Source organism: Pyrgilauda ruficollis, unplaced genomic scaffold (genome assembly GCF_017590135.1).
Source record: "Pyrgilauda ruficollis isolate IOZ18807 unplaced genomic scaffold, ASM1759013v1 scaffold98, whole genome shotgun sequence".
NCBI lineage: Eukaryota > Metazoa > Chordata > Aves > Passeriformes > Passeridae > Pyrgilauda > Pyrgilauda ruficollis.
In genome coordinates this window covers 564,073-586,970 of record NW_024531932.1, presented here as the reverse complement: position 1 = coordinate 586,970, position 22,898 = coordinate 564,073, and the positions used below count along the sequence as shown (strand labels likewise).

The window sequence follows — 22,898 nt, the reverse complement described above, 5'->3', positions numbered from 1 at the left end:
TCTCCATGTCGGTGTGCGCCTCAATCAGACGCTGCCAGCCTGGCTGGTCTGTGTGGGGGGACTCCCACTGCCACACGGCAGCGCCCATGGAGGCAAAAATCGCCTTGCAGGCTTCATTTCTTCCCGGGCAGACACCGCCGCTAGCAGCACGGGGGCGATAGGGGCCCTGGGGAGCCGCAGCTCCAGCCCCCGACCGCAGGCTCGTGGCCGCCATTTTGCACCCCGCTCAGGGGCCCCGGCCCCTCACACCCCCTGCGCCCCCCCGGTCCCGCCATTGCGCGTGCGCGGTGGGCGGGGCGGCGTGCGCGCCTGCGCGCCCCGCCCCTATATAAGGGCGGGAGCGGGCGGTGCCGGTGGCGCCGCATTGCAGACGGGCACGGAGGGGGAACCATGGCGCGGCCGCTGATCCTCGGGCTCCTCAGCCTCCTCGGGCTCCTGGCCGCCGGTAAGCGCTGCCCTCCGCCTCCCGAGCCCCTTCCCCATCCAGCTCAGCCCCGGCGGGCTCGGGGAGAGCGCCCAGCCCGCGCAGGGCGAGGGCAGCGCGGCGGGGCGAAGGCCGGTCCTGGGGCTGTTTGTGTTCCGCGGCAGGACCCGCTGCCACATCCCAGGCTGAGGGAGCGTGCGGACAGTGCGGGTTTCAAGGGCGCCTTCGGGGTGGCTGTGATGGAAAAGCTGTGTTTGGGGGAGGGAGAGTCGCCCAAAAATAGCTCCGGGGCAAGGCAGGGAGAAGGGGGGAGTCCCCGTGGGGATCCGGCCGTTCCCGCTGCCGGTGGGGAAATGATTTCCCGATGGAAGCGTGCTCGATGTGCATCCACGTCCCGCACGAATCGGGCAGCTCAGAGCCCAGGCTGCTGGGGACAATTGGGAGGGAAAAAACTGTTTTTTCCTTGCCAGCAGCGCTGTTTATCTCCGCCACTTCAGGGATAGATGGCTGCTAATCCTCTTGCGGGTGGAGGGAGGCTGCCTTTGCTGTTGTGTTTCTGCATTAGGATCTCCTGCTCCCTATGGAAAATTCCACTGATTTTGCTACTCGCCGTCTCATTACCTGTTGTTGCTGAGGTGAAAGTGATTTGGGGAATGGGTAATCGTCTCCCTTTAGCTGTAGGATTCGAGGTTAGAACATGCAATGCTTGTGTTTTGTACATTGCAGAAGCTTGACAGAGGTACAGAAATGATTCATAGCCTGACGAGTGGTAATATACCTTTAGGCTGTGGGATAGTATAGCTAGAAAGCCCAAAATTGGAGGACTTACACAGTGATGTGCACAGTTGCTTGGAGAATTTTCTTCTAAATTAGACTATTTAATATTAAAGCTTATTTGCTCACAAGTTTAACCTGCAGCATTTCAAAAGTAAAAAAAAAAAAAAAAAAGCCCAACTGGCTGTTTAAAGGCCATAGGAGTAACCAGCTGGCACAATACAGTAAATAATCCTGTGAAATTTTTCCTGTGAAATGATTGTGAGTTTTGTACTTTATTGTAGTTTTAATGTCATAAAATCATAGGGTAGCCTGGGTTGGAAGGGGCCTTAAAGGTCATCTAGTTCCACCCCTCTGCCTAGGATGGGAACACTGTCCCCTAGATATCCTGATAATATTTAATATGCTGATATGTGGACAGCTTAATGGGTTATCTCAGACTCTTCAGGCAGGAAGCAAGAAAGCAAATATCAGCTTTCTCTCTGCGTGTTTATGTGCTTTCATGGTGTCCTTTGAGTCTGCTCTGCACTGAATTAGCAGCCATCAGTTGCCACTCCTTCTGGGACTGCTTCCAAATCGCTGAAATCATTGCAGTTTCTTGGGCTTTGAAAGTGAAAAGGCTTCACCTTGAAGTATCCACCAGCTTTCCCATTAGGGTGTTCAGGGAAATTGTAATGAGAAACCAGTTCAGCAACGAGAGTTCGCTTGGCCTACCTGCTAAAGGCATGTCATGCAGCTGAGGGCAGCAGGAGACTAGCCAGGCCTGTTTTTCCTTAGAAGTCACTCTTTTAACACAAATAAACAGCTGTCTTTTCTCGCAGGGTTCTGTGTGCTCATTGCCTCACCTACCGTGCAGATTTTCCTGAAGATTTTGCTGTGGCAGCCCGGAACACCGTTTTCGTCTGCAGAGCTGGCTAATTAGCTGTGCAAACATTCAGCCACCTTTGTCAGATCCTAATGGAGTCACTTGGCTGCCTTACAGGCCGTGAGGGTTTTTGGTTGACCTACTTACAGGGCTTATGTGCATCTTCCCTTTAAGGGAGACACGGAGGAATTAAAGCAGGGTGTACAGGTCCTGGCATCTCCGGACTACTGATGTGCACTCTGATTATTCCTTGTCTTTGAGGCCAGGCAGGGAGGAGAAAGGCTGGGTGTGCTCTTAATAGAGGAGTCAGTTTCTCTTTAACTGAGTATTTCCCCCTTCTTTTTTGCTAAATTAATTTGGGAGTGGAAAGTAAAAACTTGGAGGATATGATTTTTTCACATCCCCCTTCCCCTAAAATAGTAGACTTAAAACCTTGTAAGGAAGGCAGATCCAGGTTAGTGTGTAATTCCTCTAGCAAACACTGGTCAGAACATGTGGGAACAGGAAATTCATAGGCTGAGTTAGCCTGGCTTGGTTTTTCTTGAGGATATGGATAAAGCAGATAACTGGACTGTTCTGTAGTTGGCAGGCTTGTTCTGCTATGAATGTGATTTCTAACAAAAAAAAAAAAAAAAAAAAAGCCAGGCTGGTGCAGATTAAATTAGGAGAAGAGGGGAAGGTGTCGTGTGTCCAGTGTGACCCGGGCAGTGGCTGTCCCCCTGTGCTGGGCACTGCCCAGGCCACACTCAACTTTTGAGTCCAGTTCTGGGCCTTCACTACAGGAAGGACACCGAGGTGCTGGGGCGTGCCCAGAGAAGGGAACAGAGCTGGGGAAGGGTCTGGAGGGTAAGTCCAGGTCGGAAATCAGGAGACATTCCTTCTCAGAAATGGGCTACCCAGGGAGACGGTGGAGTCACCGCCCCGGAGGTGTTCAGGAAATGTCAGAGCTGGCACTCAGTGCTCTGCTCTGGATGACAAGGTGGTGATTGGTCACAGGTTGGACTCGATGATCTTGGAGGTGTTTTCCCACCTAAATGGTGCTGTGATTATGTACAAATAAAATCTGTGTTTTCTTGCAGCAGTGACTGGCTCTGAGGCACGGTCAGGCCGTCGCATAGCGAAGCCGGTGCTTTGATAGCGCAGCAGTCATGTGCCCTGTGTAAACTTGCACAATCCCCTCCTTGTTTGCCGGGCAGGTATAAATAGAAAAGGTCGCTGTTGGTTGTGTCGGAGGAGCTGAGCCAGCCCTTCTGCCCGCCCCGGTCACGCCCAGCGGAGCCGCAGAGCTTCCCCAGCCCCGGGCAGCCTTTCTGCACCCCCGGTCTGTGCTGTGCGTGCACCGCGAGGAGCTGCTCCGGCAGCCTCCGAACACCGAGGGGATGTGGAGGGTGGAGCCAGAGAGATAGAGCTTGTCAGCAAAACTGGATGTGTCACCTGATGTCAGCTGAGGCTCCCCGGGAGGTTGGACTGTGCTATTTCAGGGAAGGCTTTTCTGGTATAAAATGCAGGGACATCTTGGTTTTGTATCTGTGGGGGAAGCAGGAGCAGGTCCTGTGCCTACCATGGGTTTTTGTTTCAGTATCTCCTGTAGATCTGATTCTTCAAAGCAGGTTGGGGCAACGCCTTAGAACTTGGACATAAAAAGTGTTTATTTTTTCTTAAAAGATTTATTCACTTTCTGTTTGTTTTTCTTTTAATGGAGCAGCTTTTAAACGCAATTTGTTTGCTGCTACTAAAATATCAGAGTTCCTGTTGCAGTTAAAAAGGCTGTGTATGAAATGTGTGTATGTATTTTAGGGCAGTACTTCTCTGTATTTGGTCATGAGGCAATGTTTGGTTTCAGTTGCCTGATAGCAGATTTTCCCAGTGTTTGTTATGTGGATGTATTTGTCTAGTGAAAAAGGAATGATAAATACAGGATTTCTGCAGAGACTCACATGAAGCCTGTCCCCTGCATCCCCCCAAAAAAACCCTCAGAACAAAACCAGAAAGAATGGAGATGGACCACAAATATGCCCCAAACATTTTAGAGTATTTCTACAGGCATCTGCTGCAGGGAAAAATGCTGCTCATAACTTTTTGGGAATATCCTAGCATATTGTTTGGGCCACTTGCTCCTGATGACTACCAGGTGCCCTAGAACATCCACTTGTCTCTTCTGGATTCTGCCATAGGAAAATCTCAGGCAGCAGTCAGGCCTTGCTTGGTAACACCTGGCCAACTTGGAAATTATTCTTTTGCAACCTTTGCAGTTACCTGGGACAGTTTACTGGGCCAGTAGAGGTGCTTTTACTGTTCCAGCTCATCCAGTTCTCTGCTCTCTTTAACTTTATGTGATTGGTTGTACCTACACACACTGCCTCTCTTGCCATCTTGTGTTCTGGTGAGGGAAGCAAGGGAGCACCTGAGGCAGAGGCAGTGTGCCAAAATGAGAATGAGTTCCCAGCTTTGAGCAAGAGCCTGGTTGTGCTGTTAACTCCAAACTCATTTCTTGCCCATCATGCTAGTTAGAAGTGTTTCAAGTTTGGTTTTTCCTCAGTAGATATTGGACAGGAAGACTCATTTTTAACTGGAATGCTGGTAACAGCTAGCCACATTTCTTCCACTTTTTCTTCAAATTGCCTGTAATCCCTCAAATGTTATGGTCACTTCACTGCCTTGTTAATCCAGAGGCATAGGAGCCCTTTGGCAAGAGTCACTGGTGTGTGATGTGGTTACAACTTTGGAAGTTTTACTCACTGACCAGAGAGGCTGTGGAGTATTGAGCCCTTCACATAACTTCAGGTTGGGGTCACTCCTTCACTTCTTGACACTTTGTAAACTTTGGTGAAGAGAAGTTGATCCCTCTTGACTTCTTTAACTTAAATACTCTTGGCTTTTGCAAGTCTCAAAGGATGTGGGGAAAAGTCAGTAACTGGCAGAGCACAGATGGCAGAGGCTGATGCATTTGCTTGGTCTGTGGTGTCTCTGGGAGATAATGAATTTTTAATTTTTTAGCATTGCAAGTAGGACAGCCTGGGAATGACAAGCTTCCTGATGAATAGGTTAATACACTTATGCAGGTTGGACTGTCACAAAAGCATGAGAGTTGACAGCACTCTAAATGATCTTCACATTTTCCTTCAATCCATTGAGTTGAACAGCAGCTCAGCACTTTCCTTTTTTTTTTTTTCCCCAAATTTCAGGTTAATTTGTTTGTAACCAAGGGTTTTCCTAGCAGTTGGGTTTGGAGGAGGGTTGAATTTCTTTGTGTTCTGGGTGGTAGTTTTCTGGTTCATCCTTTGGGTCTTCAGGGAATCTGGTCTGGCCTCTCAGAATCCCTGTTCATTGACTCTATATAAGGTGTTAAAGTTTAAGTGTCATTTGTAGCTTCAGTGCAGCTTTGGAGGGGATTTCTTAGGATGTTTTTCTGAGAATCAAGTGGAAAGAATTCAGACTGGCTCTCCGTGGAAGAAGAGTGAGACAAATGCTTGAGGGAAGGGAAGGTGTTTTCCAATAAAGGTAATTGCCTAGCAATTTTCCTGTAGCTGTCCTTGCAGAATGGTAATCCAGACATTATAAGCTTCCTTCCTTTTAGGTTCCTCTTTCCTGGAGAGGAGTGAAAAACTGGGCTGTGCTTTCACATGCATGGCTCTATAAGCCAAGTGGAAAAGGTGATATTTTCTGAGGGAACCATCACCTCTACTTCCCAAATTTGTGTCTGTGAGTTAGGATAAACTTGGTAAACCAAGGATAAACTTGGTAAAGCAAAGGCTTTTTTTTCTTAAATTTATGAAGTCACATCTGAAGTTGTTCAAGCAGGGAGAAACCAGTCAAGTGGATGAGGAAAGGAACACCTTGGCCTTCACAGATAAACTTGTTTGATGCTCTAAAAACAGTGTCTTGCAAGAACTTCAGGAAACAGTGGGGGAATAGCTCTTGGTGGGCATGACATGTGACTGTTGAGAGCTGATCTGCAGAGAAAGGAGAAGTCTATTAAAAAATGGGTAACCTTAGGTAAAATCAATATATAAAATAAAGAGATGCCAGAGATAACAAAGAAAGTAATACCCTTGGGTTTATCCATCTGTGTGAAGTAACTGATGGGCTTTGGTTTCTCTTGGGTTGCTGCTGTGCTGGGGATGTGAAATACCATGTTAAGGTGTTGCTCCATTTGTAGCAAAGGCTATTTGGAGGGAAGAGTTAATATGCAAAACTATTTGTTCTGAGACAGCACAAGGTGGTAATATAAGTTTTGTGGTAATATAAGTTAATATATGAGAGAAAAATTCTGTTTCATAGTTAAATAGGAGAGCAAGCTAAAAGGGAAAAAGTGGTAACAGTGGAGAGTTTCCAACTCTTCTCTGAATCTGCAGGATCTGAATAATTGCAGAGTTTTTTTAGCTTTGTTCTGTTTTTCCCAGGATGTTCAGAAAGGGAGGGTGGTTACTGTTGCAATGAAGGTGTATCCGTTCATATTGGATATAATATTTCAAACAAAAGTACTTCCCCATGGTACAGAACAAACTTGTAAGAATTTAACAATGTTTGAAGTCACTGTAGAAAGTGTCAGAAAAGAGGCCACGATTAGTGTGTGTCATCTTTGTTCTGTAGCTGCTGTAAAATGTGCCAGCCATGTGTGGGTCTGACAAACAAAATTGCTTAGTCACTGTCTGACTAGAAAGATCTGCACTGAAAACATTAAAATTTAGAGTTGTACTGACACACAGCCAGCAAAGATGATAACTGAAAATAAATATGAAGCATAGTATTTTTGCCATAGTAATGATCTATTGTTAAGGCTGTGAGGAAGAAGGAACAAGACATTGTGCTGTAGCTGGTACAGATCTGAAAAGTCCTGCAGTGACAGGATCTTAAAAGTAAAATAATCAAGCAAAACCTGAAAGCTCACTAAGAGCCTGATCAAACCAATGCAAGTTACAGCATGAATGCCTCCACTTGGCTTTGAAACACTCTCCTAAATCAAGAGTTTGAGGGACTGCTTGGAATAACTATTATTGGGGTTGTGTAGTTCAGTTTTGTAGTTTACAGTGTGTTTCAATGTAGGAGGAGTAATTGTCTTTTGGTAAAGGCATAGGTTAAAAGCTGTGCTTGTAAATAGTTGGGAATCCTTGAGTTTAAAGCCCAGGTCTTGACTGACTTCACTCAGAGCTTGACTCTGCCTTCCAGAGCCTTCCTACCACTGTTCAGTGCCAGTATCTGAAAGGGAAGAATAACTTTCCCTCAAGCAAGTGTATTCTTGTTTATTGTCACCCTGCCAGAGCTGACAGCTCTTTGGCTGGCCACTCTGACTTTGAAAATTAACTATTCTTAGGGCTTCCAGATCAATAATGCTGGAGTTTAGAATAGGCTGTAAATATTTTGTTAACCATACATTATTAGAAGCTTTGAAGTCTTACTGCTGCAGTCTCCCAGGCAGTACCAGTGTGCTGTCCTGCTCAAGGATAATATGCAATGAAGCTTTTTATTGGCAGAGAGGGTGACAAGCTTCAAGCTCTTGTGTAAAAAATCAGGCGTGCAAAGCACGTTTTTCTTAAAATAAATGGGTCATTCCTCTAAAGCCCAGCGTAAACAGGCTTTATAAATCAACAGCTGAGAAGGCCTGCAGAATGCCACCTATAAAGCAGTGTTTATCTGGCTGTTTGGTGAGTGGTGGCCATGTACCTTGTAGATGCACTGGTAATTCAGCTTTAAATCGATCCTCTAATTGCCTACAACAAGGCATGAGAAATGGGAAAGTGATTGTTCATCTGCTGTAACATTACCAGGAATACCATAGGAATGAAACACCTGAATTCCTGCCTCATGGCTGACAGTGTAATTTTACAGGGTTTTGTGAAGTGCAAACAGCATTGGTGTAAAGAGAACACCTGTACAGCTGATAGGTTTGAACAGGTTGAGTTTATGTTTTGTATTTTTTTAATTTTTGTGAAGTTTGGCAGCAGTGCCTTGTAGGTTTGGACCGTGGTGGATTTCTTTGGAGCCTGCCTGCTGTAGGATTTTAGGAATTGTTTCTTGATTGGTTAGTGCAATGTAGGGCATTGTCTCCTGAGGAAACAGAGCTTACTGACACATAGATAGTTTTAGAAACTGGGAGAAGTTGGGTGCCAGGTCCAGAGAGCACAATTAAAAAAAAAAAAGAAGCTTGAAAGTCAGTAAAAATATGCATTTGATTCACTTGTCCTGCTGATTATTCATAGTGCAGATACTTCACATTTCTTTACCAGGACTGTCCAGAGAAGATATTCTGTATCTTACTTGAAAGCTCTGTAGTTTCCATGGCAGTCCCACATGGGATGGGAGGTCATGTCCAAAAAAGGACTGGTATATTTTTTCACACCCACAGATTTTTCTGTACACAGTTGAAGACATAACCAGGAGAAAAAAAAATAGGAAGTCTAAATAGATTTAGGAGCTTTAAAAAGTATGATAGAACATTCCCTAAGAACATTCTTAAAGCTTTCTGTTTATGGTCAGTGTTTTGGTCTGTACCTGCTCTTAAGTCTTGCATGCAGTGTGTACATTGTTGTGGCTCCTAATCTAAAATCTTCCTCGCTCTCTCACTTGCTGTGTGAGAACAGGATGCTTCACGTGGGAGGAGGAATGCAGGCAGCAATCACAAGCTGGTTCAGAGCTGAAGTGCCAGTAGAGCAGGAGAATAGGGAGATTGTCGCTTTGGGAATCAGCTGTCTGTAGAGTAGATTTCTGTAATAAGCAGTTTTTCTGTTTCAAATCATCTGGTAGCTCTTGTGTGCTAAGCAAAGTGAGGTTTTGTATTTTGGGATTTTAAATTTTTTTACAAAAGGTGGATGATGGGGGAACAGACTGCTGAGGTGCTGAGACTTGGGAAGTTCAACCTTTACAGCTTTTCCGGTTTTCTTTGTCTCTATAACCTGTGTTTGGGACAGACCAAAAATTTCTGGATTGAAATGTGCTTAAAAACCTGAATAAACAGGTGGTTATTTTGGCAGCTGGAAAGGCTGATTCCTTTTGCTCTCTCTGGCAGCCGTGGCCAGCCCTGTGCTGTGGCAGAAGGAGTGCGCCAAGGGGCCGGAGGTGTGGTGCCAGAGCATTCGCACGGCGTCGCAGTGCGGGGCAGTCAAACACTGCCAGCAGAACGTCTGGAACAAGCCTGCCGTGGTAAGTGCCAGCCTCTGAGAGCCCCCAGGCCCACCTGGAGCTCGGGTGGTTGCTTTCCACACACTGAGGAAGATTTCTCAAGTCTCTGATTGGAGCTAAGCACTGCATCAGACTCTGCCGAGATTGCCATGCTGTAATTTGGGTGCTGGATGGAGGTTGCTTTTCACTGCTCTGCCTTGCACAACTTGTGTGCTGACTTCTCCTGTGACCTGTTGCACAATCACCCAGCAATGTATGGAATGGAGCTAGTGGATTTCACTTGTTCCTCTGTATTACTACTGACTCCTAATTCAGAGGAGTCTTTTTCTGAACTTGAGCAATTATTACGAAAAGGCTGTGTATTTGTTTAGGCCTTTCTCAAAGGTTGAAATTCCCAGAAAGATGCACCATATGCTAAATTATGGGAGCATGACAGTAAATAATAGCACAAATGTTACATTTAGTGCAGCTTTTCAAGTTGCATTTGCACTAAATGTGAGGGCTGCTTTACTAGATGTAGCTGTAGTTTGGGTATTGTTTCACAGTTTTCTAGGGGAGAAAAAGGTGTTTTACTTACAGATGCATTCAGTCCAAATTGGCTGTATCTGTGCAGAGATACTTCAGTTTAAGGAAAAGTAGGGGAAGGGAGGAATTCAGAGCACAACTACAGTGGTTGAAGCAGCCTGAAATGTTCTAAGATTTCTAGTTCACACTTTCCTTCAAGTGTGAACTCTGAAGGAAAAGGTAAAAGGAGAAGGTGTCTTGGAGCAATCAACTTTGTATTTCAAGGGCCTGGGAGGAGGTGAAATGAGCAAGTAGTAGCATGCCAGCTTTCATGTAGCATTGGTTTACTGACGAAACTGTAGCTGGACATGCTTGAAATAGCCTTGCTCTTTGTTTAAAAATACCTTTTCCCACCCTGGCCTCAACCAGTATTTCTTCCTTAATTCCAGATGTAATGTTTGCCCTTTGTGCTGTTGTTCACACTCTGCTCTTATAGGCACTTAATTCTTTCTCCAAGTAACTCTCTGCTTCTCTCTCCAGAGCAGTATTCCCTGTGACTTGTGTAAGGAGCTTGTGACGGTTGCTGGCAAAATTTTAAAGGATAATGGCACTGAGGTAAGCAGAGCTCCTTTTCTCCTCACCCCAAAACACTATCTGGTTTCAAGGTTTTGTGGTGAGGGGGTGGAAGAGTAGTCTGTGTTGTTTTCCTAACATAAGCAGCAGATGTTGAAAGGGACTGGAGTGCATGGGGAAAGGCTTTTAAACAGCCTCTGCTGGTTTAGAAATTAGCAAATTCTAGAGTCTCCCATGCCTTAACACATCCCTGATTGACTGTAGGTGCCTAATAAAGTTGTTCTTGTGCCAGTGGGGCACCAATATTGTAAGGTGGGGTACTGTAGTCTCTAGGAGTGGGTGGTTACACCAGCTGGACTTTGTTTTGGTTTGTGGGCACTGCTTCCCTTTTTCTTTTGTCAACCTGTGGGTACTTTGTACAAAGAAGTCGCTGTCCCATGAGCCCAGAAATTCACTTTCTCCTCTTAATTGAAGTGTTCTGTTCTGGCAAGGCTGGGCTGTGCAGGCCACACAGAGTGACGTTTGTGCTGTGGCAGGGTCTCGTCAAAGGTCCAGAACTGGGGAAAATGTGTCTGTAGTGTAGAACCTCGTTCTAGTTCTGCTTGTTGCTGCCTGGACCTAGCTGAGTCTGAGGAGCTTGTTTCAGGCTTTGTATTGTGCATTTTGGGAACAGAAGGAGCATTTGAGAGAGAGATATAATCTGTGTCTGCTCACCTCATCTTTCATAGGATGAGATCCGCTCTTACTTGGAAAAGACCTGTGAGTTTCTTCCTGACCCAGGCCTTGTCTCTGAGTGCAAAGAAATTGTGGATTCCTACCTACCAGTTATCATGGACATGATCAAGGAAGAGTTTGTAAGTAGATAATGATTTACCAAAAGCTGTTAGTATTAAAAGTTGTGCTGCTGTTGATGATGAATTTCTCTTCTGCCTAAGATTGTGCATATGATCCTTCAATCCTTTGTGGATCACGGGTACTGTTAGTTTGAAGACTCCTTCTGTACTATGAAACATTTTCCCTGTCTTACCATGTTTCAGCTGAATGATTCTCTACTCTGAGCTTTAAAAGGGACATCAGTTTGGAGCTTTAGGTGTGTATCTTGTCTCCCCCAGGATAAACCTGAGGTTGTGTGCAGTGCCCTTGCTCTGTGCCAGTCCCTTCAGAAGCACCTTGCAGCAATGAAGCTCCAGAAACAGCTCCAGACCAACAAGATCCCAGAGCTGGATTTCTCCGAGCTTGCATCCCCGTTCATGGCTAACGTGCCTCTTCTCCTTTACCCTCAGGACAAGCCCAAGCAGAAGCCTAAGGTAAGCCTAGGACTAAGGCCTAAGGGCTGTTTAGTGTGGACCATATGTATAATCTTGGACTAAGTTCTGCAGTCTGCAAAGGCAAGTCTTGTGCTGTGCTGTTGCCATCCAGGACTGTGGTAATCAAGCAGATCTTGCTGGAAACAATTTCTTCTGAGAGAAAGCTTGGCACCAGGGTGCAGAGGAAGAACAGCTCTTCCCATATTTTGAGCAATCTGCTAGCTAAGCCCCTCAGGGGATGCATTTGTCTCTGAATGTAAGGGTGACAGACTGGATTGGAAAAGAACAAATAGTTGACAAAGGGGAATATATGTGGCAATGAACTTGGGTGCAGAGGCTGAGTGTTGACAGCAAGCCAGGGAGTGGGAGTTGAGCAGTGAGTGGGCTGAGAACAAGCTGCTGTGGGTGGAGCAGGTAAGATCTGTGCCAGATTTAGAAACCTCCCCACTGTGGTCTGTAACAAAACCAAGAGATTGGAAGATTGGGTATCTTAACTATTATCTCAGCTTTGGAGCCAAGTAGGTACCTAATCTCCATCTAGTGGCTGCTGCACACACCAGCAGTAGCTTGTCTGTCTCCCTGCTAGCTGAGGCTTCAAAATATTCTCCAGAGTATTTATTAAGGTTTGTACATAGCTCAGAACAGCTTGTAAAACTTGGTAGTAACAGGAGCTTCTGAAACATGTCATGTGAAGCTGTGTCAACTTGAGTTTCCTTTCACTCTTTGTCCAGGCGAGTGGGGATGTGTGCCAAGATTGCATTCAGCTGGTCACTGATGTTCAGGAAGCTGTGAAGACAAACTCCTCTTTTGTGAAATCTTTGGTTGCTCATGCCAAGGAGGAGTGTGACCGTTTGGGACCTGGGATGTCTGATATGGTAAACTGTCCTTTTTTATTGAAAAATTCTGTTCCTGTAAGCAAACATAAAATAGTTTGTTCAGTGCCTTAATCCCCTGATCATAATCTCTATTTAGTATCACAAAGGAGACACTGTTGCATGTGTTAACAGAGTATAACAACAGCAGCACTGAAATTGTAAACTTTGTGGTCAGGAAAGTTGGGTGGGGATATGCGGGACTGGGGAGCAGGAGAAGGACTCCAGATTGCTTCTAGCCCTTAAAGCCTTTTCCACAAACATGGTCTGTGTGGGTAATGTGGTTGTATCAATGGGGGCTGGGGCTTTTTGCCCTGAGAGGAAGAGAAAAGGTCAAGCAGTTACCTGTGCAGCAGTTTTGTAACCTGAAATACCATCTTGTATTTGGGCCAAGCTCTGAAAGACCTGTTGTTATGCAGTAGAGCAGGTAAATTAATACCTTGAGATGTATTAGAAAATTCTAGATGGACTCTACAGTGTGAGTGGTTTTGTAGTCACAAGACTTTCTCTTCCTACTTTCTGCAGTGCAAGACCTACATCTCTGAGTATTCTGACTTGGCCATCCAGATGATGATGCACATGGTAAGATCAGCAGAGTGCGGTATTTGCTCTCAGTTCATTTTTCTGGCTTGTGTAGCTGACTTCTTTGGAAACAGGAAACATGCACTGCAGTAAAACTTAGGGCATGGCCCTTGCTCTCTAAGTCTTGGTGTTAATGCTTTGAACTTGTTTTTTGGATATGTAATTTCTGTTTAAGGATGCTTGCTTTAGTATGTTTCCTTCCATTTTGAACCACTTCTGCGGTGCAAAAGGCACTCTAATCCTTTGAAATATGAAAATACATTACACATGTTCCTTTATATTCTTTTATCTCAGTCCTGTGCTTACACCACCTCCCCCCTCCTCTAAACACTGTGTTAAAGATATTAGAGTTGGCTTTGTCACAGTATTGCAAAATTAGTTCACGTGTGAGAGATATGGTGTCTCCTGGAACCAAGGCTACACATCCTTCTGCAATTGCTGTCTGAAGATTCCTGCTCTCAGGGCTCTTGACAGGAGCCATGGAAAGTGAGTGGTACCTTCTGCAGCAACAGCACCTCTTTATCCAGAGAGCTGAGTGCCTTTAAAAAACATGGCTAAGCCTTTCCTTAGTGCAGTCTGTAGATGCCACAGGTGACATAACAAACTGCAGGTGAATATGTCTGACTTGAACCTGAGTTTGGCAACATAATGGCCTTTTCTTGTTTCCAGTTGCTATAGACTACTTAGAAGCTCATCCTGTTTCTTAAACATTTGGGGGGGAAGTCAATGTTTGTTCCAACAGCACTGAGTTTCTCATTGTAAGCATTGCAATGCAGTGTGTTGTTAGTACCTGAAATTGGAAAATTACTACCTCTTGTGTGCATCTGAGTGTTGTCCAGACTCTCTGGAGGTAGTCTTGTCCATGATGCCTTAATAACTGCAGATGAATAATGCTGGTTAGCACTGTGCAATTACATGTGAGTTGCTGTAGCTGAGGATCTTTGGGGTGGGGACTGTGTCATATTCCCTTATCTTTGTGGAAAGAATATATGCAGTTCCAAGTGCTTGATGTGTTTTTTTCTCTTAACTGTTATCTTCAATTTCTCCTTTCTTCCTCTGTCTCCAATCTCCCCTGTCAACAGAAGGATCAGGTAGGTGAACAACTTGCCTGTGGTGATAGCCTGCTTGTAGTTCACCCTTTGCTCTTAAAGAGCTTGTAGTTCACTTCTTGCTCTCTTAGCTGTACACTTGGTGTGACTGTGCTCAGTGCTGACAGATACAAGGGATATTTGTCTGATTAAAACAGAGAAAGACTAAAGGCTTGCTCCAGTGCATCAGTCCTACTTCCAGCTCCAGATACCACTTTGTGCTACCAAGATTTCAACTTGATTATGCTTTGGCCAGTAGAGCAGAAAATATCCTCCCTCTTACAGAAGAAGGATAGACATGGAAAAAGCATGCCAGTGGCTCCTGGCAGCTGCTGGTTTAAAGTCTGGGCTCAAAAGGGCTTGAGCAAAGCTGTCCCCAGGTCTTCCCTTGGTTAACCTGTAAATCTAGGACAATGGTGTAGATGTTTGAAGTATATGAACTGAAAAGGTGAAAGCTTCCTAGTGCAATTTGGGCTTTTAATTTAACCTGTCCTGTGGGACCTTGTGTCTGTCATCCCTCTGTGAGGGAACGTGTGTATGTGGGTGTTGCTGTAACATTAATACCTGGAACTGCTTCTTACAATGCATGAACCAAAGGCCTTGACTTAAAGGTGCTGCCTGGAGTAGTCTGAAGCAGCACAGTGTCTCTGAGGTGCTGCTTTTGCCTGTGCATGAGATTGTGGCATGATGAATTAATATTAACTCTGGGATAAGCCTCTGCTCTAGGAAGCTTGGAACAGGGTGCAATGTGATCTTCTAATTACCTGTAGGACCAGGGGTGTCTTTTTCTAGCTTTAGGTGGGAAAATGCAAGTTTTGTGTCTTGCTCTGTACAGCCTTTCTCACTTTGGGTGTCCTCCTTAGAACAGTTTGCCTCATGTCTGGCATTTCTTGGTGCATTTAGTAATGTCTATTCCAAAAAAGAAATGCATGAAGAGTGTATTTCTTTGAGAAAGAAAGCCTTTTTACAGACTTGGTTTCTGTTTGCTGTTTTCTCTTACTGTGAGAACGCTGCAAGTTCAATTGTTGCAGTACAAATGGTTAGGCTTGGGTTTTAACAAGCTCAACTTTTGTTTCTTGTAGGCTGTGTTCAGTAATGCGAGAAACTGTTTCTGTTTGCAGAATGTGATGTTTCTGGCAGCTTTAAAGAAGGTAGCTTGTGGATGAGGAAAGAGGTTCTTCTAGGCATTTCTTTCAGCTTTTGGGTGAACTCTGAAGTCAGGATAATTGGCCTCTCCTGTGATTACCTAAAGCTGGGGAGCAGCTTTGTGGATGCAGCTCTGACGTGATGCTGCTGGTGGCTTGTTCTGGTGTTGGTAGCTCTTAAGTCAACTCCTTTTGAAGGGCTTGCAAAGTGTGGCTCATGGGACGTGGTTTTTTAAATGGGGTTTTAAACCTCTTCCTCTTTAACAGGAACTGCTAAATTCCATCCAGTAGCTGTCCTGCCTATAACCTTACCAAATGCTTTGGCAATACCTGAAGTAGAAGTAGTCATGAAACTTTGTGTTGGAGCCTTTCAAAATTTTGCTCTCTGCTCACAGACTCTGTAGAAAGGACAGAGACTTCTAGACTTTAAAACATTGCTTATACATCTCTTTCCAGCAACCAAAGGACATTTGTGCCATGGTTGGGTTCTGTTCTTCTGTGAAGTCTGTTCCCCTTCAGCCTCTGGTGCCAGCTCAGGTGGTTCATGAGGTGAAAATGGAAATTGTGGAGGTAAGATGGGCTTTTTGTACTTTGCTTTCCTTTTTGCTTTAGTGTAACAAACCAGGTGAAAAAGATGAGCTTTTATGCACAGAATAATCCAAGTCTCCCTGCATATAAATTCCTGATATTTTCTTGTTTCTGGTGCTGATTTGTGAAGTAGGAAAGCTGATTGATTTGTTTGAACAGCAGAGCCTACACTGAACCAGAACTACAAGGTAATGCTTCAGGATTGAAAGGGGAACTCTTGTTCCAGCAGTTGTGAATGACACTTTAAATGTAAATTCTCAGTTTGAGTTTTGCTCTTTGTTTGGAGTAATACTTTGATCCCTTTTGAAAATGGGGCAGCACTCTGCATGTGCAGATGAGGGATCAGAGTCAGAATACTGAAGCTCTTGAGCTTGAAGAAGCACCTTGGCTTCTCCAGAGGGTATTTTTGCAAACAGGAGGCTGCTCTCAGTTCTAGGAAACGTTGTCCTTCATTAATGTATTTTAAAAACCACTATATATTTCCCTTGACTTCTGTCTCTGTGAGATTGTTCATTTCTTTGTGTCAACTAAATTGAACTCCTTGTACAGCCTGGGGGTTGTAGTCTTAAAATTAGTCATACAAAATGCCTGTTCATTCAGACAGGCTTTTGACTGAGACCTTTGAGGTTGGTTTTGGGTTCTGTGTGACCTTTTGAATACAGCCCAAAGTGAGCAGCTAGGTAAATGCTGTTAGGAATTGTCCCTGTTAGATGTGGTCCAGTGCTGATTTATTGTGTGTGTGTTTCTTCTGTGTACTCAGAAGGCCTCAGTTCAAGAGAAGACTTTTTCCGTGTGTGAAATCTGTGAGACCATGGTGAAAGAAGTGACTGGCCTCTTGGAGAGCAACAAGACAGAGGTGTGTGAGTGGTGGGCCTTGTACCACTTCCAGCTTTGGCTGAGATGGGGCTGCACTGAAGTGGGAAGGAAAACCAATTTCATTGCCTGTTTTCATAACAGCAACATTTCTGTCCTGGCTGGGACAGAAAAGGTATGCTTATAACTGAGTCAAAATTCTCTGCCTCATTTCCTCCTCCTGCCCTGTGCTTCAGGAGGAGATTGTGCATGAGATGGAGGTGGTGTGCCGCCTGTTCCCGGGGAGTGTCAAGGACCAGTGCAGGGACTTCATTGAGGTCTACGGCCAGGCTGTGATTGACATGCTCTTGGAGGCAACAAATCCTGAAGCTGTGTGTGCCATGCTGAAATGCTGTGCAGCCAGCAAGCTTCCCCAGCAGCCAGGTGGGTGATGAGGGGTCTGTGGTGTTCAAAATGAGCTGGTTCACCTATGATGAGATGTCTTTTGAGGACACTGCTGATACTGCCTCCTTTCTTCTCTTTCTCTTTACCCAAGCACTGATGTTTGGTTTGTTTATTTCCCTTCTCAGTTGTAGTGAAACCTGCAGGTGGCTTCTGTGATATTTGCAAGATGGTGGTGGCTTATGCGGACAAAGAGCTAGAGAAGAATGCCACGACAGCTGAAATTGAAGCTTTACTGGAAAAAGTCTGTCACTTCCTGCCAGAGTCTGTCAGTGAACAGGTAAGGTGTTTGTGCAGGAGGCAGACTAAAAAGCCATGGTCTTGGTGGCTGGGAACTGTCCCTGTTGATTTGTTGGGTTTACATAGGTCCTAACAGTGACAGTTATGCTTAACCTCATTTTTTGAGTGTTTTATCTGATATTTTGTCTATATACACTAATTTTAGGTCCGTCTCTCAAGTGTCTCTGCTTCTGCTATAAATGTCCAGGTACTCCTAACAGAGGTCTCTGTGTTTGGCCAAATGCCTTGTCTCTGGCTGGAGACAAACTGTCCACAGGTGCAGCTGGGACTGGCTTATGTCCAGCAACCTGATCCTTTTTTTTTCCCTTTACTAATTAGTACCAAAGCATAGCAGCTTCTCCTGTCCAGTAGAGCAAACAAAAAAAAAGAGGGAAAAGGTTTGATCTGAGACAGTTGAATGACCTTTCTGTGTGGCAGCTTGCCTTCCAGACAGGGCAAGGCAGATGAAGATGAATGGAAGGATGAAACACAGAATCCTGGAATGGTTTGGGTTGAATGGGACCTTAAAGACTGTCTAATTCCAACCCCCCTGCTGCAGGCAGGGACATCTTGCAGAGTGTTTGGAAAAGCTAGAGAGCAGCTTCTCTTGTTGGTTTTTGTAACAGCATTCTCTACTAAAGGCTGAGAGGAGTTTGGGGTGCAGGGGGATTAAGTTTGCTCAGTTCCCATCCTTGGGAGTTGGCAGGCCCTTGAATAGATGTCTCCTTTAAGGGTCTGAACTGACTGGCTGAATTGTTGTACTAATTTGCAGTCAGGAAAGGTTTGACTGGAAATTCTCTGAGAACAGTGGGTGGGAGCAGTTGAAAGTTTTGGTTTTTTTTCCCCTCAATTCTGATCCTGCTTGGGGGATTAATGAAGTAATTGAAAGTAGGCTGGTGTAATTCCAGTGGGACACCTGTTAGACCACTGATATCAAGATTTACCTGAAAATATTACTAGGTGGCTGCTGAGTGTCAGCAAGTGGCAACTGCTTGTAAGTTGACTGGGGATAGAATATAGAGGCTTAAAGCAGCTGTGGAACAGCTCTTCCTGCTGTGAGGCTGTTTAATAGCTGTGGTTGGTTTATTAATTGGTGCTGTTTGTCTCTGCTGAGAGCAGCAGCATCTTCCTCAGCTCTGGAGCCTCTCCACTAGAGGGAGAGAGGCTGTTCTGGCAGGCAGTGCTCCTGCTGCAGCCTTGTCTGAGGGAATAACTTGAATACAAGTGCCTGGGAGTCCTTGCTGCTGTCCTGCTCAGGAAGTTTGTCTCCAGCTGGTTCCGTGTGCTTCCCTCTTGAGACAGGCGTGATCTCCACGATCAGAGACGAAGCTTTGCAGTCAAAGCTTCTTCTGCTTGGCTCTTTTCCCAAAGCCTGTCCTGTTTGGCTCTTTTCCTTGTGACCCCTTATCTCCTCATAGTGTGACAGCTGCAGGCAGGTATGAGCTAGCAGAAACAATGATGTAGCACTGTGATTAGTGCCTGACTCCTTTGCCATGTGCAGAGCTCAAGCCTCTGCTTTGTCCTTGTGGATTGTGTTGTTGGGGTGTTCAGGGTAGCACACAGGCCTGCCTGTTGCAGACTGCACATTCCTCTGCTTTCAGAGGCTCCAGCAGGAGAATCTCTCACCCTGTGTTTTGTTACAGTGTGTGCAGTTTGTGGAACAGTATGAACCCGTGGTTGTGCAACTCTTGGCGGAGGTGATGGATCCCACTTTTGTTTGCACTGTGAGTATTGCATTTGGTTTTATTGAGGGCAGGCTCTGATACAGTCCTGGGTGCCTTTCAGTGTCCAGCATGCAGAAACTCTGCTGGAATCAAAATCAGCATGCTGAATGCTTGGAGCAAGCTCCTTGTGCAAGGCCTGGGGCTTCCTGAATGGGCAGCTGTGTGACTGCCAGCCCAACAAGGAAGGGCAGCAGGAGAGAGCTGCCAGGGGTTATCCACTGCTGAGGTTCAGTGACAGGGTGTGATGTGCCCTGAATGTGTGGGAGGTAAAGTGACATTTCTTGAGAAGGGTCCCTCTCTAGAAGATCTGTTTTTCAAAACTTGATACGAAGGAGTTCCAGTAACTTAACTCTGCCTTGGGTCGGGTTACGTGGCTGCTGGTTCAGCTGCAGGTGTGACCTCAGTGGGAGCTCCTGCAGCTGCCTCAGTGCAGCTTCCACACTCCCTCAGGTGGAAGCTCAGACATAAGGCTGGACTTGATCTCTTGGTGCACTTATGAAGGTGCTGACTGTGCTGCTGCTCTTTTCCCAGAAACTCGGAGTGTGTGAGTCAGCTAAAGAGCCTCTCCTGGGGAATGATGCCTGTGTCTGGGGTCCAGGCTACTGGTGCAAGAACATGGACACTGCTGCTCAGTGCAATGTATGTAAAGCAGCCTTCTGCCTCCAGTTTCCTTCTGATGTCTGACAGCTCCTTCTGAGCTGTTTTTGGCTTCTACTGCACTTCAAAGTGGATGAACTCCAGTTCAAAATAAGCAAAAGGGTACTAGTTTGATAAAGAGTGTTTCATAGCTCTTCATGGCTTTCTCAAAGCTGACTTTCCTCTCCTTTTTGTGTCCCACACCTGTCTGCCAGTATTTCAGAATCTATAGTAAGGTACAGTGTCAGCTTTATATTTAGTCAGTGTTCCTGCAGCCAACAGACCATGTCACAATCTCTCAGCAGGCTCTAAAAATTGGCTTCCAGTATTGCTATTTCTGCCAGGCCTTAATGGCTAAGGGTCATCAGCGTTCTTTCCTAAAGCTCCTGGCTGGTAGGACTCAGGATGTTATTTATTCTAGCCCTCTTTGAAATCACTTACTTTAAGGAAAACAGTTTTGCTCCCAAGATCTTGGCTTAGGATAAGGTGTTGAACTGCTTGTTTGCAAACTGGCTTTTTTCCACTAATATCAGCTATTTCTTCCCCTTTAGGCTGTTGATCACTGCAAACGTCATGTGTGGAACTAGAAGAAGAATTTCCAGTTCTGAAATTTTGCCATGGCTCTTAGGAAATGTGGGCCGAGGTTGGCGGAGAGCTGTATCTCACCTGTCCCTCCTCTCTGCCTCATTAACAATTTGACCTTCAAGTTCCTTTGTTGTAACTCTTCTGTAGCAGTGCTGCTGTTGAAGGATCAGATTTTCATTGTTGACTTAACAAAAATATTTCTGATTGTACAGTTTAACCCATTATGCTCCTAAAAATAGTCAGTGTGTTGTAGATTTTTTTTTTTTAATTGGTAGGCTGAAGTGTTTATGTGCTGGGAGGAATGACAGAGATGGTGAAATGAGACAAGGCTCTTATCTTTTAATTTAAAAAAAAAAAGAGCAAGATAGCAACTAAACTTTCAAATGTCTTTCTGTAGGCAGCGTTGGGAAGATTTTATATGCTTTGCATTTTTAACATCAGGCTGAAATGTTTATTTTCTGTGTGTGGGAACTCTAAGGGATAATGTTGAATCTGGGAATCCTTTTGGCTGGAATTTTCAAAGCTCTGCAGATGCAGAGGAGTGGGCTTTGTGTGCCCAGCTAACTTTCAAAGTCACTGGTAATTAAAAAAATATGTTGGAGTGATCAGCCTTTTGCATTTGAGTGACCACGCTTGTGGCTCATGGTGTTGTTGTAGCTAAGGAAAACCCTCCCTCAGCCTTTGATCACATCCTTCTGATTTCCTTGCACTGCTCAGTCCCAGCACGGGTGTTCTGCCAAGCCCAGTCCTGTGGGATGTCAGTTTCCTGAAGCATGCAGGTGTACCTGAGGAATGACTCCCGTTTTTCTTATCCTAGTTGCTCAATTCTGCTTGGTCTTGCAGCTTCCCACAAGCAGCCAGCTGGGTGCTGAGGAGGAAGCATGAGCTGTCACTGGAAGATGGAGGAGGATCAAGTCAGCAGGAGCTGGGAATATGTCAGAGGGAGTTCAGCACTGAGGGTGGAATTTGTGGAAAAACGGGTTTTATTGTAACCTGTTTGTTCCCTGATCTGCTTTTTCTCTCACAGCATATTTCAGTCATCTGAAACTTGAGAGGTGCTGTGAGGCCTGGGGGCACCTCCCACTGCTGCCCACCCACTCTCACTGACGCCCTTCTGAGTAACTGGAGGTATGAATTGTTATCCCAAGTTCCCATTTCTGTTGGGAAATGCAGCAAGCAGAGATGGCAGGTGGTAGGAGCACTAACGTGGCTGTTTAAAGCTCTGCTGGCACACTTGACAGCCTGCCTTTCACACCTATCTGAAATTCCACTTAAATGGCCTAAAATCTCCCCCAAAAAAGCCTTCAAGGCAGGCTTGCTACCCTGGGAACATGGCAGGTCCTTGATGTGAAGGGTCCTTGGGGGTGAGAATCCTGCTTATGTTGCTTGGGATGGACCTTGCATTGGGTGTGCACTTCTGATCAAGTTAATCCCCAAAGCAGGGGCACTGAAGTAGCTCTGAGGAGACCTTTGCAAGGAGCAGCTGGGCAGATGCAGAGCTTTGAAAATTCCAGTCCTGTTCAGAAGGATGCTTGTAACTCCTGCTGTTCCTGTGGTGTGTGGGGCATGCAGGAGCTCCAGTAACAATGCTGTAGCAGCAAGTAGAGTATTTTTCATTGGAAAACCACTGGACTGCAGGTTTTTAGTTGAACTGTGTGCATACTAAAAGCCTGGCCAGTGCTGACAGATGGCAACAGAGGTTGTTCTCCCCTGTTTCCTGAATACTGAAGCACTCATGGCTTTAAACAAGAGGAAAAGAAAGGAAAATTTCCCCTAAAGATATAAAATACCTGCAGCTTTCTGTCCTGGCAGGCTTGTGCAGTGGTTTGGTGGTGTATCCCAGATAGAGCAGATAGGAGATGGGCTCTGTCCCTTGGGCAGTGCTGCCCTGGAGGGACGGGTTGTGTGACACCACGGCACAGAGCGTGGCATTTGGTGTTTTAAACTGGGGGGAGGTGGGGCTGCATTGACAGCTTGGCAGGTTGGTGGGAAGGTTTTATTTTCCTGGGGTTTTTAGTAGGACTCATGCTGGGCAAGCTGAACCAGGGGAAGTCCTGTGCTGCTGCTGGGAGTCCCTTTAGTTTTCTCCCTTCCTGTGGACTGTGGCACCCAACCTGCTTGAGTCATGCTGGGGGGACACTGTGCAGTTGCTTTCTAAAGAACATCATCTTGATTTTTTTTTCTTTTTTGTTTTTTGGGGTTTTTTTTGTTTGTTTTTTGCACAAAAGCTTCCTTAATGAACAATAAAAACTTCTGTAAACCCATAAATTTGCATGTTCCATTTTTCTCCATGGCAAAGGTTCTTGTTGAGGTTCCCCTTGGCTGCTTGGCCAGGAGAAGGCACATCCCAAGGTGTCCCTGGGAATCTGGGACTGAATGGATTCAGGTTCCCATTACGCTGCGTGTCCCATCAAGCCTTTGTTCTGCTGAGCAGGGTTGCAGGTGGAAGAGGCTTGCCTGGGATTGCTGTCTCTCTCTCCCCTGGACAAACACAACGCCTGGTGTGAGGCAACAGCCCCGTGTTGCAATCGCTGCCTTGCGCAGGCCAGAGGGACTTCTTGATACCGGCCTTCCCTGCT

At 45.6% G+C, this 22,898-nt stretch overlaps 1 protein-coding gene across 4 annotated transcripts; it reads left to right on the top strand.

The window, feature by feature from the left end:
• The first annotated feature begins 323 nt into the window (after positions 1 to 323).
• LOC121365710 (prosaposin) lies at positions 324 to 22,583 on the top strand. Of its 4 annotated transcripts, none has more exons than XM_041490117.1 (15): positions 324 to 445; positions 9,070 to 9,203; positions 10,227 to 10,301; positions 10,988 to 11,113; positions 11,372 to 11,566; positions 12,298 to 12,441; positions 12,964 to 13,020; positions 14,106 to 14,111; positions 15,710 to 15,823; positions 16,602 to 16,697; positions 16,891 to 17,077; positions 17,224 to 17,375; positions 19,018 to 19,098; positions 19,630 to 19,737; positions 20,286 to 22,583. In XM_041490117.1, the coding sequence occupies exons 1-15, from the start codon at positions 391 to 393 to the stop codon at positions 20,319 to 20,321; spliced, it is 1,566 nt and encodes a 521-aa protein (XP_041346051.1). In that variant the 5' UTR covers positions 324 to 390; the 3' UTR covers positions 20,322 to 22,583. The 4 variants fall into 4 exon arrangements, with proteins under 4 accessions (XP_041346051.1, XP_041346050.1, XP_041346053.1 ...); XM_041490116.1 differs by having other exon boundaries at positions 14,103 to 14,111; XM_041490119.1 differs by lacking the exon at positions 14,106 to 14,111.
• Positions 22,584 to 22,898: the final 315 nt, after the last annotated feature.

Coding starts and splice junctions, on each gene's coding strand:
- LOC121365710 (XM_041490115.1), top strand. CDS start 391: ATGGCGCGGCCGCTGATCCTCGGGCTCCTCAGCCTCCTCGGGCTCCTG. Junction 16,698..16,890: donor TGGAGAGCAACAAGACAGAG/GTGTGTGAGTGG, acceptor CCTGTGCTTCAG/GAGGAGATTGTGCATGAGAT. Junction 17,376..19,017: donor CAGAGTCTGTCAGTGAACAG/GTAAGGTGTTTG, acceptor GTTTTGTTACAG/TGTGTGCAGTTTGTGGAACA.